Source organism: Falco peregrinus, chromosome 5 (genome assembly GCF_023634155.1).
Source record: "Falco peregrinus isolate bFalPer1 chromosome 5, bFalPer1.pri, whole genome shotgun sequence".
Classification (NCBI taxonomy): Eukaryota; Metazoa; Chordata; class Aves; order Falconiformes; family Falconidae; genus Falco; species Falco peregrinus.
This window is the reverse complement of record NC_073725.1, coordinates 14,291,119-14,310,463: the sequence shown is the minus strand read 5'-3', so window position 1 is coordinate 14,310,463 and position 19,345 is coordinate 14,291,119. Positions and strand designations below refer to the sequence as shown.

Sequence of the window (19,345 nt, the reverse complement as noted above, 5' to 3'; positions counted from 1 at the left end):
AGGCGCTGGCTCGGCGCCACGGCGGGGAAGACCGGGGTGGGCGGGAAGGTGGGAGGCTCCTCCCCTCACGGCAGCGAGGGCCCCTTCCCGCTGGGTGACGGCCGCCCACCCAGCACTCACCGCCGGCCGCCGGCTCCATATCCGCAGGGCGGGACGGGGCGGTACTGGCCCTGGCCGCAGGCAGCCGGCGCGGGCGGGAAGGGCGCCGGGGCGGCCCGACGTGCCACCGCCCACCGGCTGCCACCGGCCTGGCCCCGCCCGCCGCGGCTGGGCCTCCCCCTCCCATTGGCCGGAGGCGGCGCTGCCCCGCCCCATCGCGTGCTCATGGGGCAAGCGCGGGACGGCTGAGACGAGGAGGGGTCGCTTGGCGGCCGTGGCTGGGGGCCCGTCTGGCCTTTGCGCTATAATGCTTTCAAAATGCTTTTATTACAGTGTTTTATCAGCACTTGTATGGGCTGTGACCTCCTGTTTCATCCTCTTTCCCCCCCCTCCCCCCCCCCCCCCCCACATTTCCCTTCCTATGCTGTTTCCTGCCAGGCCAGATCTCCTTCCAGAGCTCACTGCACTTCAGCTGGGTTAGTTTTATTTTAAACACCGTTTTCTACAGGCAAAAGAGGACATTTTTGCATTTTGATGCTAAGATTGTTGTAGGGAACAGAATTCCATGCATCCATCTGTAGCTGAGAAGAGCAAGCTGTGGATGCAGAGAAGGGACAGCAGGTGAAGCAGCTGGTTAGCGAAGCACGCTCCCCTGATGGGCTTCTGGAAGTTTTTGTAAACTAGGTTCTCCTAATATTTTTTGGTTTTGAAAATATTAGGGCCTTCAGTGTTGAAAATTTTGAAAATATTAGGGCCTTGCATAAAAAATAATAATTAAAAAAAAAGTCAAGCTACAGATATGAACAGTGCATACAGGCCTAGAATGGTGACAGAAACTGTCCCTCACAGGTTGAAAGGCACCGTCAGGGAGCTGCACAGTGTTTGCCTCTGGTATATGCCAAGTAGGCATGCAGCACATTGCCTAACGGCAAATGGCTCTGAGCTACTCGGAGTGGATTCATAACGGCTTACCAGGTAAGATGAGACTGGTGCAAACCAGCTGGCCGCAAGGCAGCTTCATTTTGGCTTATCCACTGTAATGGGAACTGATGGCAGGAAAAAGCCCCCAGTGTTATGGGTTTTTTAGGGCCAACATATAGACCACATGCAGAACACAACTGCCAGAGGGTAAGCTTTGTCTTTCCTCTAGCATCTGGCTATTACTCAACATGCACTTTTCAGCATATTTGGAAATACATACAAATTTAAAATTTGTAAATTTTACAGTGAAAAGTTTGGTTTGTACTCTGTAACCACTAAAAAATACCAGTTTCTGTTGATGAGTTTTTCCATCTTTTATAGCCAATGAAACAGTGAGGGACTAGGGCACCCCTGAAAACTGAGATGCGAATATTTGAAATTCAAGTATTACAGACTGCAGTGGGGAGTAGCAGGCAAAACAGTCTGTATCAAGTAGTTTGGGCAGAATGCATTAGTCAAACTTCTTAAACCGTGTCTCAGTCTTGTCCAGCTCCCAGTGGCCTAACCATATAGTTATGCACTGCTGAGTATTTCTGACTGGGAAAACTCACATTTCTCGAAGAGATAACATGGCAGTAACAGAGACCTGGGTTTAACAAAAGGGGGTTTTAGACACACTTTATTCTTGTGCTTTTCATGTTGGAAGTCTCCAGTTATGATGCATCTCGAGAGTATCCACACTGTCTTCATGGGCTTTGGTCTCTGTCTTTTAGGAGCCCTCTGGCCTTCTTGGACTGACATCTTCATCCTGCTAGCGGTTTACAAAAAAAATCCTTTAAATAAATCTCTGACACCATCTTGACTTCTGAGCTTTCAGGGGGCACTTGCCGTTACCCAATTACTTTGGCCCCGTGCAAAGAGTCATTCAAGATCAATGTGTTTTTCTGCTATCAAATTAATTGTTCTACTGAATAGCGTCATTTAATGTCACTATTCTTTGACGGTACCATCACGTTTACTAAATGTCGTCTATCCACTAGGTGTCACATTCTTGCTATGCAATGAATTTGTCACTGTTACACTCCGTTTCTTTCTCAAACATTCGCATTTTGCTAGACATGCATAACGGTTAGTACATAATCCCATGTTCACAAAAGAAAAATAGTATTCGTAAATAGATGGTGGATGTGTCTACAAAGTAATCTGCATATGCATACACTGCTGGCACAGTGGGAACAGTCTCACTATGACAGCAAAAAGTAAATTACCTTGTGCCAAGCACAGTGTTGTAGTGACTAGAAATTTTCCATTAGGAGGATTAGCTAATTTAAAGATGGATCAGATATGCCCACCCTAAATTGCAAGCTGCACTGTCACTATAGCTAAATATAAATCCCAAGCTTGTTATCCATTCATGACTGTAGTCCAGTCTTGTGATTCTGTTAGCTGATTATAGCATTTTCATGGTCTGTCTCTGTCAGTCACAACGCAGACTGTAGCCAGAGTGTAATGGATGAGCTGCAGTAAGGGGGTGGGGGGTGCGGCGGTGCGGCAGGAAGAATCCATCAAAATTTCAAGAGCAGAGGACTTTTGTATCCTGTGGTTAACCCTCTTCTCCCTGGATTAATAGCTGCCACAGTACTTAACTAAATTAACATGCCATTAACCTACTGTGAAGTGAAATTCTCTTTCACACTTGGTTGAAACTCTGCGTACATTATGGGTATAGTTCAACAGCTAGCTGAGCCCATCCAGCATCTCACTGCTACTAAAAGGGTAAGATCTCACTCCCAGTTCATCGTTACCATCTCCTTCTCCCTGTGCCCTCACTGCCAGCTCGAAGGCTCTGCCCCAGACTTGCACCAACTCTGGCACTTTACCAGATCCTTCTCTGAGCCCATTCAATTCACCAGCTCCACAGAAAACTACCACATTCTGGCTGGTTTTGCTTTGTTTTATTTTAGTGATTAAAATAAACTCAGAATAAGGCTTGATAAGATCAAGAGCTAGCACAAGGTAAACACCCTTCCATACAGCAAACCTTATTAATTCAAATGCACGTAGACATATGTATGGTGTGACAACCATACTTTATATAGTCACATAAATGAGATTAATATTGGCTCTTATCTGAAGTCACACATAATAGCAATCATTCTCTTAAGATTTACCTTTTACCTAGGTTTTGAGGCATACTGGAACATTGTGTTATCATAAAAACAAGCAGCAATTAACAGTAAATTATGCTTTTCATTCACAAGTAATGACATATCATCTATTTTACACTCAAACAGATGATGGGACACCTAAAGCTTAAGGCTAACATGGTAATTACATTAAAATGTTAGTAATTACATTTAAATTGATGTATTTGTCAGAGTAAGGTATAGTGACATTTTATGAATCTTCAGTGGTTGTTTTGGTCAGATTATGCAGGATCTTTCCAACAGTGTAATAAACATTACTACAATGTTTTTACCTTGCTGCAAATAGAGGGGAAATTATTTTTTTAGTCACATCTGGCACAATTTTTACATCCTGGCAGGAATTTTCACAGAAGTGTGTTCAGGCAGTCCAAGCATTGTTGGGGTAAAAATGTGGAGGCTCTGATTCATAAACACTGAGTGATGAAGCTGATCAATTTTGATCTGGAAGGTACAAGGAAGACACATCTCTTCCATTTCACAGTGTCTAGCTGATTAGGAACATCTAGTTTTATCTTGGGTTTCTATTTCCAAATTAGATCATCAAAGAGCAGAAACCCCTGCCCTGTCAAACAAAATGGAACCAGCATAAAACCAGGAGGATCAGCCTGCCTAAACCTGAAAGAGGTAAGTGAAACCACTCTCAAATTATTACCCAGAAGGAGCAGGTAAAGGGTAAAACATCTGCATAAAATGTTAATCACCATTTATACTTGGCAGTGTTGGGTTAACAGTTGGACTCAATGATCTTAAAGGTATTTTCCAACCTAAATGTTTCTGTGATTCTGTATATGAATTGAAGGAAAGTGGATTAAAAGTCATCAAGGCCAACAGTATCCTGGCTTGTATCAGAAACAGTGTGGCCAGCAGGGCAAGGGCAGTAATCTTTCCCCTGCGCTTGGAACTGGTCACACCTCAAATCCTGTGTTCAGTTTTGGGCCCCTCACTACAAGAAAGACATTGAGGTGCTGGAGTATGTCCAAAGAAGGGCAACAGAGCTGGTGAAGGAACCACCTTCTTATGAGGAGCAGCTGCAGGAACGAGTTGGGTTGTTTAGCCTGGAGAGAAGGATGTTAAGGGGAGACCTTATTGCTGTCTACAACTACCTGAAAGGCGATTTAAAAAAAAGAATCCTGGTGTCGGTCTCTTCTCCCAAGTAACAAGAAATAGGACGAGAGGAAATGGCCTCAAACTGCACCAGAGGAGGTTTAGACTGGATGTTAGGGAAAATTTCAACAGGAAGGGTTAACAAGCACTGGAACAGGCTGCCCAGGGAAGCGGTTGAGTCACGATTCCTGGAGGTATTTTAAAAGGCATGTAGACATGGCGCTTAGGGACATAGTTTAGTGGTGGACTTGAAAGTCCTGGGTTAATGGTTGGACTTGATGATCTTAAAGGTCTTTTCTAATCTGAATGATTCTGTGATTCTAAGATTCAAAGTTCATTCCACCTGGGCAGAACATATTGGTTTATTTGTTAGTCCATGGCGAGAAACAGTACTGCAAGGTTAATTGGTTAATTGCTATGAGTTATTAGATAGCAGAATTCAATGCATTGTAACAAAACATACAGAGACTGGATTCATCAGTAGTCATGGTGCTATGATGAGGGCTATGCCTCACAGAGGTCCCTGACTGCACCATCTGATACAGCCTTTCAGTAGACTGGGTTTTTCAAATAGCTCTTTTAATAGCACCTCTGCCTGGATTTAGGGACTGAAGGAAGATTATGCTAACTCTTAACTAGGCTGCTAAATTATGATCATAGCAGGAAGAGCTTAACCAAGGTTTGGGAGAGGCAAGATCAGGAATTTAGTATTCAGTAAAAGTCCTTCCAGACAATACCTTCAAAGCAACACTCACCAAAGATAACGATATGATAAATCCCCTTACAGTCCTACTCTGAGGGGTCTGAATTATGAATGGGAATGGCCATAGGAGGTTTGAAGAAGTTAATGATTCCAGTTGCCTTTCAACCCTTGTGCCTGAATTCAGCTGCTGTTCAGCTGCTGGACAACTACAGCACGAGGCTTTAAGGCAAAGCAAAATCAGAGGGCAGGAATACCATCAGCCATTCCAAACTACATCAGATGCACACATGGTGGGTTTTATTGTGTGTTATGAAATATTTCATGTGTTCTTACAGACAACTGCATGAAAGTACATATATAAAATGCAGATATTGCATCTTTACTTTATACAGTCCATTTTACTCTAACCTTTATTTAACTTGAAGCATATCTTGGGAACTAGTCTTTTATGGAGCCCTTGGTTATGAAAATATGAGTTGTGTAAGTTCTAGCTGATTCTTCAAACTGTCATAAATTGATTCCTCTAGGAAAATACATTGGCTTATACAGTTAGGCAAGGGCTGTAGCACTGGCATACTGCTGGCAAAACAATCATAGATTTGACAGCTGTCCAACAGTTTTAAATCTAAAGACTCTGAGATCTGTTTTCCTTTCATACAGTATACACTGTTGTATTGTATAATACAATTGCAAGTCCGCATATAATTTCATTGTTTACTTACTATCCCCTAGTATGAATTGTACATCTGTTCATTTGACTGTTCTCACCATTGCTTGGAAGATGAAAAAAATAGTTAAATATATGAAACCGCAGATATCCTATTTCTGTTATTTTATGTTTCTAAGGGCCCAAGCTTGTAATTATTACTGACATCAGTCTAGTTTACATACGACATCTACATACTCAGAAACATAGCTTCCCCTCCATTTTCAGGTGACCCCCAATTGATGTATACACTTACCTACTCATCCAAGGCTCCAAAACAGAAATAAAAGTTGCAAGCCTTGAATAAATCACTGTTGATTTTTTTGACCAAAATGTAAGTGTGGTCACCGGACTTTGCAAAATTATGGAACTTGTCCCCTTAGAAACTAACAACACCAAGAACAAAATATTGAACTAATGAAAATAGTACCATTTGAAATAATCAGTGAAACACTGCAAAGCAATCACTGAAGTAATACTAGCTATTAAAGAAAAATCAGATGAACCAAAAGAGAAAGTCTTTTGCTGTGATCTCTTCCACAGGGCTGGCAAGCAAAGTACTGACAGAACAAGGAGGTGTGCATATGCTATTGTTAAAAGGCTGCATGTGCTGATCTAGTTCAATGTGTACTTTTGGTGTCCAGTTAGTTCCTTGAATGCAGAGTCTGGTACAGTTTTTCACCATCTGAGTCCACATGCGTCCCAGTGCTGCCATCAAATGTTCAAAGCATGGGGTAATAAAGACATACGGTATGTTCTGTCAGTTCAGGGGAACATGAGGCACTCTGAGGGAAACTGAAAAAAAAAAATTTAACCTGACCTGCTATAGTAATACATTCAGAAATAGCAGAGACATAATGTTTGTAAATTTAAAGAATTTTCTATACATTCTAACTAATTAGACTGCTACATTATCTTTATTAGTATCAAATGGTCCACTTAAAATTCAGTACTTTAAGTCTGTACAGAAAAACTTTGATTTTATGAAGGTCATTGAATTTGTCTTTTGTTTCTGTAGGCTATAATTCTGTAATCTGATTTAAAGCACACTCAGATGTATCAAACCTAACTTTAAAAATTATTTCAGTGAAAATACTCTCCAATCAGTAATTAGAAATGCAATGTGGTAGAAAGCAGGAGTCCTGTTTCTGTTCTCCTCATTTAGTTCCTTCTGAAGCAGATGTCTGGTGTTTGCCAAGATGGAATGGTAGAAGAGTTTAGTATTTGCCCCATTTTAAGCTGCAGAAGGGGCTGCTCCTTTGTAAGAGTACTACAGTGAAATAAGCTATGCAAAACATTAAATTAAAAAAGGATTCTCCATTCTTAATATCAAATGTCAAGTGAAACTCAAGAAAAGATTAACAATTAATATTGCCTTTAAAAATCTTTTTCCTGGGGGATCTGAAGTCATGTACTGAAAACAGAGTACAGAATGCAAGTTCTGTTTGGGGTTTCTTTCTTTTTCAGTAAAAATAAAATTGTATTTTGGTATTATGTTATATAACCAAGAGTTTGTGTTCACTTCAGATTTAATGAGAGTGACAGGCGTCTGGGTACAGACAATCTCAGTTAGTCCAGCCTGGGTGTACATGGGTGTATTTAAAGCTGTGAGTCACACAGTGAGTCCAACTAGTATTGCATATAAGGCCCTGGGACTCATGGAAACATAATGCTTTATATGTTACTGCAAGTACAGGGGTGGATGGAGGCTCTACATGAAGACGACAGATGAAAGCTGCTGTCTTCTGTGTAGGGCCATGCAGTGGAGGTGCACACCCTGGCCGTATCAGGCTACTTGGCAAGAACACACTCCCCCAGAGATCACACAAGGTAGGCAGCCCCCCTGGACTGAGACACACAACGGTGTGGATGTGCAGGCAGAGAGACGTATCCTTCTTGGCTGTTAAGAGACAGCCACAGCTTCTTCCCAGGCACACGGGGCTGAAGACCGAGAGAAGCTGAGGTGCTATTCTAATAGCACCAGTTCCCTGTATCACAGCAGGGAGCTAGGCAGTGAAGACTAACATTGAGGTGTGGGAGGATTAAATCCTCTATTGCTTTATTAAATCCACACCTGCAACAGCATCTATGTCTCTTTCTCACTTAACTATGAGACAACTTGTCTGCTCTTCTGGACACTCTGGAAATGCTGGGAAATACTGGGTGACTGTCAGCACTCCTTTATGTTGTCACTCTAAAGCTGTCAGCTTACTAACAAAAGTGAGAGTAAGAAGCAGGGCTGACACTATGTCCCAGCTGGGCCAGCTTGTCTGAATTGAAATCCCATCTCCAGACTAAGTGAGATGGTTTCAGGTGCCCACAAGTAGTCACCACACCGGTGTAAGCACACCAGTAACACACACAGTCAAGACAGTCCTCAGGCACTTACAGATTGCTGGTGGTAAGGGCTGAAAGGCTGCCCTTAGTGGTATATGACAACCATGTTTAGAGACATGGCTTACCACATGCCAGGAAGGTAGAACCTGCTGGAAATGGTGATCTTCGTGTGTCTGGAAATACAGATCTGTGCAACAACTTGTAGAACAGGCTACAGAGCTTTATTGATTCAGAGAAGTTTGAAAAGCACACTGACCTAGGTTTGAAATTTTCCAACCTAAAACATTCTAGACATTTAACATTCTTAAAAGCAGGGGGATTGGTAAATGGCAGAATTAGTATAAGTACTGGCAATATTAGATGATATAATTACAGTCCCTCACACTGACAGTAATGATCCACTTGGCAACACTGACACAGCATGCTGTAAGACTGTAGATATCAGCATCATCTAGCCAGAAGAAAGACATGTTGTGAATACACTTAGGTCTTCCATACCCCTTGCTTAGGCAATTGTTAATGAGAAGCAATATTGAGTTATCAGATACATTGGATTTTTTCCTTAATCATTTGCAAAGTAATCAAACACACATCCCTTTCTGACATTTTTAAAGTGGACTTTAAGATTCAAAGATGAAAGGCGTTTTGCACTTCACAGGCAACATTTGTGCCTCATTTAGTTAAACGTGCTTTCAGAACATCTCAATATACTCCTGGGGTTTTGTTGTATGACCAAAGTAATGTTGTGTGATAAATACTAAGAAAAACAACATCATACGTTTGCCAAAAATGTTAACATTTATTAAAAAAATGTAAATCTCTTACGGTAACATAGTATTATTCGTGTAATATTATTTCAATTATTTATTTATTGATGGATATTTTTCACTCAATATTAATATCTTGCTTGATTTTTTTATCTAGATCTGTAAAGGTTGTTTTGTTAATTTTTTTTATTTGTTTGTCATGGGGTAGTTACATTTAATTGTTGATTTATTCACTACATGTCATTATTCAGCTCTGAGGGATGCAGTCGATAATAAAGCTAGTTCACCATATTTTTTTTAATTTCAAAAGTCATACATTTATTTGCTATTTTAAATGTACATTTTGTACAGAACAATTTCAACAGGCTCTGAACATACTTGAATAAGGAGGAAAATGGTAAGAAAATTAATAGTTCCTTAAAAGACCAGAAAAAACAATACCTTAGCATTTATCTGACCTTTCTTAAAGTTTCCTCCATACTAGGTACCAAAATCAAGTAAAAATTTAATCAAAGTAGTAGTACCCAGTACTGTACTGCATACGGTGTAGAACCTGCTCTTGCATAACTCACATATACATATTTTTTTAGTGTGATCTATTTGTATTGACTCCACTAAGTTCAGTCCAGATATCTAGCTGTATAAACATGCATTTTTGGGGCTGTACATCAGTGCTCTGACACATCTAGGTGAGGAATTGGTTCCCCAGATAGATTCCTCCACAGTTCTGTTACCTGAAGGAGTGTCAGCAAGAGCCCCCTGGGTGACCTTTCAGCTGCCACACAGAGATCGTCTGCATCATCTAGTGCCACTTGACACACCCTTGGGTATCAAAGATATCTGTGGAGGGCTGGCAGATACACCACAGGACTGATGACAGATCTGCAGCTTTCTGAAGCAACAGCTGGAGGACAGGAGCGATATACCACAAAGCAACTAAAATGGTACTAGTCAGCTATGTTTAAGCACCTTATTTAGCTTTTTGCTTCTCTAGTTAGGTGAGCACATTATTCTTTTTCTTGAGAGCAGTGTTCTGCATTAGCCTCAAAAGCCAACAGTTCTTTACACAAGAAGTTACCCATGAAGAACATGATTATATATATTATTCTCATTGTGATCATTAACAAGCATATGCATTTATTTTCTTTCGCAGAGCCTACAGTAATGTCTTCATACAAATAACATTTGGTAATACTGTTAACGAATGGAATGTCCAAGTACTTAACTTGTTTCAGGCATGTGTTTCCATAACACATCCCCATCAATTACTGCTCGCTGCACAGAACTTCCCTTGATTTCTATTATTTCTCCAGCAGTACAAACCATAATGAAACTTTGGGTGCGCCTAAAAAGAAAATACACAGTAACACTCACGTCAGTGTGATTACTTAGCCACATACCAGTAAGCATATGGAATGTTTTGACAAAAGTAAACTTCAAAAGTTTCCCCTTTCTTCTCAGAATTGCTCTACATGTCCAAAACACCCTACACAACAAAATCAAGATGTGCCTGTGGCGTACGGGGTGGTGGTGGTGGTGGTGGTGTATACGTGTGCTAGCTTTACTCCAATAAGCAGAGTTACAAGTAGCAGTGAAAATGTAGCAGCGTAGGCCAGACGGCAAATTATATAAATCAGAATACAACCCATACAAAAACCTAGCAACATGCTCTGAAGCTTCTTGTTGTACATTTTTTCAGCTTCCAGCAATCAGTGACAAAAGCATTGAGATGGGGTTTGTATGTCACCACTATCTTCAGTGGCAGCCAGCAAACATTACCCTACCTACTTCTCTTCAGTCTGCAACAGCATCCCATTCCACTATTTCTGTCACCTGAAAAAGTACTTCCCTCGTGATTTTTTTTCATCTGTTATATGATTCACAGGATGGTCCTAAATACTGTATTGTGAGATTATGTGAATGCTTGCTTCTTGTTCACCTTTCTACACCATCCACTGCTTTAAAGATTTTTCCTGTGCTGCTTTCCATCGTCACTCTTCTACGCCAATAATTCTAACCTACTTAACTTCCTCACACATGGTAGCTATTCTCTATCACTGAAAGTCTCTGCCACCCTTCCTTCAGCTTTTTTTTTGTTCTGGTCTACTATACCTTTTTCAAAATGGTGTAAGCAAAACTCCATACATGAGTAAGAATACTTCAGCCCACATTAAAATGCTTTAGTTTATTCCTGGTTGTATACTTTTACTAGCCCAGGACTAAAACAAAAAGATGAATGCATGTAAGGTACTCCAGGAATTAACTTGCAGCTACAGTACCCATACAAAAAGGAAATTGGATCTCTCCCTGTTTATCTATAAATATTCATATTCCCATAAGTTGTGTAGCAATTGGCCTTTACTTGGCATTATGGTGTCTTTTTTGTAGCTGATTGTAAAGAAAAGCAAGAATAGCAAGCTGTTCAATGTTACACAGGATATACTACACATAAAACCACAGATCTGCAATCAAAGACAAAAGTTCTGCTGAAACCAAGGTGCCAGACAAACCAAATAAATTTAAAAACCTGAAAAAATATTCAATAACAATCAATTTGTATTGCCCAAAGCACAGAAAAAAGCAAGATGAAACCAAGTGCCTCAGAAGAGAGAAGCGTATCCAAGCAACAGCATTAAGACTCAAAAGAAATAGGTCATGTGAAGAGAAGCACTAAATTTAGTAATCAAATGTATATTCATCAGCAAAGCTAAAGAAGGGTTAGTGAAATAACATTAAGAAAAATGAAAGAAATTAAAAGATTCCTGATCAGAAGGTTTTCTGAAGCTGGGGAGACACTTGAGGCAAAAGCTCTGCCCTTGGTTGCACCGGTGCAACTGAAAAGAAATTCCAACAATTAATGGAGTTAAATTTGTATGAAACATAAAATAACTCAAAGCAGATTTTGGTCCAGTATTTTATTTTTGATCAGCTTTATCTCAGAAGTTCTAGTTGATTGGGTCTCTGTGCACACGCAGATGGAAGTTGTGGTGTGTTAAGAAGTTGGTACAAAAGTACAATGGCAGAACTTTCACTGACATCACAGGGTCTTGCAGGCGGCTATTTGGATTTGTTTTTGATTCTAATTAGGTCAATGACAAAACTCCCCTACATCACACAGAATCATACGTTTGATTTAATGAAAAGGTGTGACCACAGCTGCCGTTGGCACCCCATCTGGATCTAGTCAGTTCATCTGAAGAACTTGTTCACCAAGGAGCTTACCTGGAGGTGTGACAGCTAGCTGTCTTGAGGTGCAGGTGTGGTAACAATGAAAGAATAAGTCTGTTCCACACCAGTCAGGAAAAACATTATACTCTCTTCCTCTCTGAAAGATTTTTACTCCATTTCAGAGACTGCCTTGTTAAATCCTTGAACACTCGTGGATGGCATTTGTTGTAAATGGAGCTTCTGCCACTTCAGATGCACCAACAGTGCTGCTCACAGGAGCCATTTCTTCCGCTGCTGAACTGCAGGTTTTCCCACCTTTGGACAAGCTCTGAACTCCATGAGCGCTCCCTGCCCAACACAGAGGCAGATCATGCAGCCGTGATAGATCGAAGCTGCGGGGCAGCTGAATTAGGATCTCAGCTGAGACTCACAGCATCCAGGAGAGGAAAAAGCTGCCCTGTGCACAGCAAGGTCACTTGTCCTTTCCTCCTACTTAGCTCTGTGTTCCGTGGGTCTCTCACAGCAACACTTCAGCACCATTCTGTACCTGTGGGAAGCAGAAGTTTCAAAGCCAGCCCTCTCCTGCAGTCCTGCGGGAAATAGCAGAGGGAGAAAGAGCCCTTTTCCCTCAGAAGTGATAGTGTATTTTCATTGAGAAGGAAAAAAGACCCAAATGCAGCATACATGCTGCCCTATACCACAACAATTTGAACACTAAGATTACATAAATACATATTTAATTAATCAATTTATCCTGTAGATCTGTTGTCTCTGGGAGTAGCCATTGACTTTGTTCTGTGGGCACTGCTGAAAATAGTGGGCAGAACAGAATTATCTAATCATGTTAAATGTGCTTTATTTACCAATAACTGACACAGTAAAAAATACTGGCTAAAATCTGGACAAACATGACAAGACTGGGGTAGGTATAAAGTATGTGGTATAAAGGGTAGCACTGTGGTTTGAATGCAAATGCAAAGGCTGAGTATAGTTTGGAAGGACAGTGTGTATCTGTTGTCATCAGCACCCAGCACACAAATAGAAAAAAGTCACAGAGAGCAAGAGAAGCAAGTTGTACGTCACCAAGAGAAAGTCAAAAGAACAAACTGTAAACAGACCATCTGCCTTGTGTTGTTCGAGTCTTCCTTTTTTTCAGAGAAACAGGACTTCGTGTACATTTCTTGTAAATAAAAATAGTGCACCACAGACACAACTGAGTTCTCCTTTACTGAATTCCCCGATTCAAAAAAAAAAAACTCACAAGGCTGAATCTGGCCAGCGGCAGCAGCTACAAAGTGTGTGTGGGGGGGAAGTAATTCTAAACTGAGTTTTTAAGCAGTTACTCATCTTGGCATCGCCTTATAAAAGTGATCTTTATGTTAAAAAGGCCAAACTCCACAAAGAGAAATATTTTCCACTCTACTACTACTATTTTCTACCAGCTAGAATCAGTGTAAATAAAAAATATTTCTTTTTGCCTTACTGAGCTCTAATTTATTACTAAAAAAGAACAAAAGAAGAGAAATTAATCTCAAAAGAAGAAACAACAATTAAATAGTTGTAACCAAACATGTTTACAGACTTTAAATACTGCTTTCAATATTCTCTTCACACACACAAAGCAAAAGATATTACTAGTAAAGGTAATTATTTTTTGCTAATGTTGTATACATAAATAAATGGGACTCAACATGTCTGGAAAACGCTTATTTTTATGAATCTGGTTAACATTAGAATTTATTATTTTGTTTCAAGTATAGAGAAGTATTAAAGATCATATTTTTAACCAAAAAAAAAAAAGCCTGCAGTAGGAAATTATTTCTCAACGGTAATGACTGGAAATTCTCAGGTTCAGAGTTTACCAGATATCAAGTACAATACCCACAAGACACTTCCTTTATTTACCCATGGCAGATGTTTGGAGCTTGTTGACCAGTTGTGTATTACAACATACATTTTAAGGTAAAAAAAAAGAGATGTAGTTTTATGTAAAAAGAAAACTCCAAAACATTGCACAAGTTTTTATTTACAGCCAACCGGGTTAGGATGAGATCAGGATTACAACAGAGAAGTTGCACTCTGTTTCACAGGTAAATTAACTTAACTAGGAGCAGGATTATGAGGAGGATTTTTTGGGTTGAAACCTTCAATTAGTATCAAGTGGAGAGGCACGGAAACCAGGACATGAGATGGGACAAGGGGTGTACTGGTAGGCAGAATCCACTTTTTACCAAGGCCTGTAGTCATAGGACAAGGGACAATGGTTTCAAACCGAAAAAGGTTAGATTTAGATTTGGTGTAAGGAAGCAGTTTTTTACAATTAAGGTGGTGAGACACTGGAACAAGTTGCCCTGAGAAGCAATGCCCCATCTTTGGAAGTGTTCAAGGTCAGGCTGGACGGGGCTTTGAGCAACCTGATCTAGTGAAAGATAACCCTGCTTATTGCAGGGGGGGTGGATTAGATGACCTTTAAAAGGTCCCTTCCAACCCAAATGATTCTATGATTCTATGGTATTAGCAACAATAGAAACATAGTGCTGAAGGGTCCTCAGAAAGTCATATGGATAGCCTCCCTGCCTCCAGGCAGCTCCGCTACACCTACTAAATTTCTGTTTATGGATGATATATACATAGACTGTTCTTAAAGACCCCAGTGACAGACCCTGACCATACCATGGCAATCTTTCCTCCAGTACCTCTTCCCTTGCAAAATGTTTGTCCTAATGTTTAACCTAAAATATCCTGATTGCAATTTCTGCCCCTGGTGGACATATTTGTGGACATGTTGACAAAATGTCCTACTCATTTTATTCTTCACTAATTAACCAATCTGAAATAAGTCACTATTTTCTCTAGGCCCTTTGACATTCTGGTTGCTCTCCTGGTGGTCCACATCCTTCTTCACGTGCAACATCCAAAACTAGCTTTACAACTGCTAAGCAAAGCAGAATTCTTTGCCAAGTCTTGCAAATTCTAATCTTCATAATACATCCCAGCAGGACGCTTATCTTTTTTTTTTGCAATAACAAGCCACGGTTGACTCACACCCAGTCTGTGACCCACTCAGAGCCTGAGTTACTATTGTACAGAACTGCTACCTAACCAGTTTTCCCTACCAGTCGATTATTCCTGCATAGGTCTGCAGCTGTTTTGGTTGAGTAGCTTCCCATTTTGTTCATATTTCTAATTGAAAACCATTTTTTATTCTGTCCCTGTGCTCCAGCATACATACTCCTTCCCAGCCTGATACATATGTAAATTCAATAAGCATGTTCCCTTTTATAAGCATTTGTCCAGGTCACCAGATTCTGGATCTGTGCAATCCAACTTGATACACATTTCCATTTTGATAGAGTACCACCCTGTTACTCTGGTTTTCCAACAAGCTTTGCACACGCCTAGCTGCAGATCAATGTGGAACGTGCTTCATTAATTTGCTTATGGGAATCATATAAAAAATTACCTGAAACTCAGGACATGTTGCATCTATAGCTCTTCTCTATACATAAGATATGTCATGCTGTCGTAAAGGCAATCAGATTTTTGAGACGTGATTTCTTGTTGACGGTTACTGTCCTTATGTTATCTTTCAGGGATGTACAAATATATTTTTCACTATTTTTCTAGGAATTTAAATTAATTTGCTTAGTAATTTCATACCTTCTCTTTTTTCTCCTCCATTCTCTCCACCATGCTTGTCACTTTACAGCCTCCCTCTATCCTACCTAACATCCATAACTTCTCAAAGACATTGACTATTGACACTGAGATTCTGTTAGCAAGATCTTTAAATCTGCTAGGACAAAGTTAACGAGAGTTCCGAGGTCAATTTGAAAATACCCAACTTAAACATTCTACCATTTACTTAACTGAGGCTAATGCATTAGTTTCCTTATTTTACTCATCTTTTTTAGTGAAGTCTAGTCTGCCTTCCTGGCACCTTTTAGTTTTCTCACTTCACAGTCAGAGAACCCTTTCTACCTCATACAATTTGTGGGCTTTTAGAGTGATGTGGGGGTTTCATTTTGCTTGCTAGTTGCATTTCATTTCACGCTTGTACCTTTTGGATTTTTTCCTACATGCTTCTGTTATACTTTTATTCTCAGCCCTAATAGTCTAATCTGACTTCTCCTTCCCTATACATGTTTCTTCAGTTTGAGTGATTTAGCCAGGCTGGTTTCCTGACTACTGTTGCTGACTTCACAATGAAAACCTGTATATGTATTCTTAGGATTAGCAACTCCTGTGAACTCACTCTTTCTTTTCCGTTTACTCGTTATACAAGTTCCCCAGGGGACCCCTGCTTTACTCTTCTCCAAGGTCACTGAAGGCTGCCTTCCTCACTTTCATGGAGTTTACGTTGATCCTACTCCTCATTCTGGTTCTGCAGATGACTAACTCACTGCTATTTCATGGTCAATCTCATCTAAAGTTTACCTTGACCTTTTCAGCTAGTTGCTTCTTCTTACTGGTTGTAATCAAAACTAGAATAGCCTCATGCTCTGTGTGGATTTCTCCAGAAAGCCTGGAAGGCTCATCTGTCTTCAGCTTGTGTGTTCACGTAGGTATTCACATTCACAGCTGAGGAAAACAGGAGGTTGTGGCACAGGGACGCTGCTTCGATTACACGCCCTGACTCATGGAGCTGCATGCCGCATTGGTACGGGTTCTCACAGCTAGCGCCTGTGACCCAGGCAGACACAGTCTGCCTTGATGGGAGTCTACCCTTGATGGAAGCACCCTTCCACCCACTTGAAAACACGAGACCTTGTCTCTCCCCAGCCACTCCTGTATCCAGGAAGGAATTTCAGGTTAATCACATGTGAGTCATGCACTCTGGAATAGCCAAGTATGACAAGATGGAAGTTCTGGCTAGCAACACAGCCTGTCATGGTCTCAGCTGTTGCCGATACTAGGCACCTCGCTTTGCAGTTCATTTGCTTCTTGGAGCACTTAAACTTCTCCTGGCCTTCTCATAGCTGACTCTTGCACATAGTTACCCAACTTCCTACCGCAACTGCTGTGGGCACGGTTTCAAAATGGTGCTATAGGGGCTCTGGGGCTCTGAATGCAAACCCGCTCTGAGATGTTGCAAACAGCAACTCAGTCAGCACTGCTATTTACTTTACTTACACGACATGACCCTGGTGAAGTAATCAGCAAAACCTCAACTGCACCTCTTTTGCTCAAGTGCCAGGCTCACAGAGACTCTTGTTTGCCCTACCATTTATTCCAGGACCATCCCCTCACAGTCATGGCCACAATATCATCAGTTTCCCAGTCCACAGAGCACCTGCTCCCAGAGCAGGATCAGACACGAGTCTTGAAAGGGGCACAAGAAATCTTGCCCTCCTGCACAGCAAGAATGTGAAAGGACAAGAAGCTGAGATAGATTGTTTCCCTATGCAGGGCAGGCCTCAGGCACAAGGACCGTAGCAAGACACTAGCCTTGCTTCAAGGAGGGTCTCCCATGTCACTAACACCCCTCACAGCTTCCAGGAGTTTGGTTGTCTGTAAAAATAGCCTCCCTATGCTCATCAGAGGCAGAGACGTGTTGGTCGGAAGATGTTGGCAAAATTAATGTGAAGGAGGACCTCCAAGAAGTTGAACACTTCCTGGTCAGCCTATACTGATTTTAAACTCTTTTCCCACACCCACACCCAGATATGTCTAGGAAACAGGATAACACGGAGCGGTCACACTAGGAACATAACAAGCATGCTGCCATTGGTCTCAGACCGTCACTCCAGCCTACTGGGGAGCACTGTCACAGAGACCACAAAGCAGTGAGATAGGTAAAAAGCTGAACAAGCTGCCCGTGGGCTGCAGTGCCCCTGTGGACCACTGGGGTCTACAAGTGCCCGGTAAGGTGAACCTCAGACGCTACCAAAGACTGACATGGTTATGACTTTTCCTTTCTTCACGGACTTACCCAAGGCTGAAACATCCAGCTGCCAGACTGCTATAATACTGAAGTCCAGAACCAGGCTGCAGAGCCTCAGCTGATGTCACGATTCCTCCTCCACCTCAGCAACACCAAGAACTCTTCCCAGAGAAACACAAACAGGACTCTGGGCAGACTTCCTCATTTACACATGCTGAGAGCTGTGTGTATCTTCAGTCCTCCGGCCCTACTGGGGCTTCCACCCAGGCTTACCTAGCTTCAAAACCTGCAGCTGCAGTCCCCGAGGCAGCTGACAAACATTAGGCTTCTCCCCTGAAGTAACATAGCAGATAAGCTAGGTCCTCCAGTGACAGCAAGGCATAGACAGGAGCTCCCAGGGACATCCTATGATGGCTTCAAGGTCCTCTCGGCATCATGAGCAGAAACCAATCCGGTTTATTCTGATTTTTCTTTGTTACTCTGAGTCCCCACAAAATCTCAAAATAAAGTTCCTCTCCTTTTCAGCCTGGGCTACCTGGGATGCAAGGCTCACATTTTCAGGTGGAAGTTACACCTGAGCTAAAGGATGGAGAACATGTGGAGCAGACACTCAGGGGAAGAGGATCTGTGGGAGCAAGAAACAAAGGGCCTGCAGAGGCTGTACAGTAATCAACTACATACTTGCTGAAACACAAGGATGCAACTAGTGTGATTCCCTTTGCTTGTGAGCTGGGGTGCCAGAATAGGCACAGTATATGATGTTACTTCCATCAAGCTGCCTTTTTTCACGTTCATATAATTAACAAGCATAAACAACCTTTTCCCCTCAGTCTGTACATACTTGGCCAGGTCAACCTTCTCTGTTATTTGCTCAGACTGATTTTAGCAAGCTATTTGTGATGCAGTTTGGAGAAATAGCTAACTGGGTCATTATAAAAAAATGCGGGTGATAAACACTACTGCTCTCTTTTCATGCTTTATTAAGTCACAAGCTCCAGCTGACAAGTAGCTACCTCTGTTGGATCAAAAGCAGGATCACAAGCATAGTGCATATAATACAGAAATTCTGTGTATTCGAAGAATATTGACAGTCAGTACAACCCCAAACGTTAAACAGGTAAGAACAATTATCATTACTGTGAACTAGCCTCTAACATACATAGTCTCAAAGTTATTATGTGAAACCCAGAGTAAGCAAGATGGCTTTGACACTAAAACTTCCGTAATATCACCTGGAGTCTTTCTCTAGCATGGAGATTGGTATTTTTTTTATGTCAGTCCAGGACAAGGGGAATTTGTGAGGTCAGCTCAATTGCTTTTCTTCTGCTAGCGAAGGGAACTTGGTTTTTTTTCTGATGCTAGCAGGAAAAGGTGTTTGCCCTGAAAAAAAGTACAGCAACGGAAGCTGTAAGGATAACAACAAAGTGAGCAGGCATCTGCTGTTATTTA

General features: G+C 41.4%; 1 protein-coding gene across 2 annotated transcripts in view; it reads right to left on the bottom strand.

The window, feature by feature from the left end:
- ANO10 (anoctamin 10) overlaps window positions 1–251 on the bottom strand; it is a 128,261-nt gene extending 128,010 nt beyond the window's left edge. For both annotated transcript variants that reach the window (XM_055804149.1, XM_055804150.1), the window contains exon 1: window positions 121–251. In XM_055804149.1, coding sequence (XP_055660124.1) covers window positions 121–139 — 19 coding nt within the window. In that variant the 5' untranslated portion in view covers window positions 140–251. The remainder of the gene's footprint in view (window positions 1–120) is intronic.
- Between the last annotated feature and the right edge of the window lie 19,094 nt (window positions 252–19,345).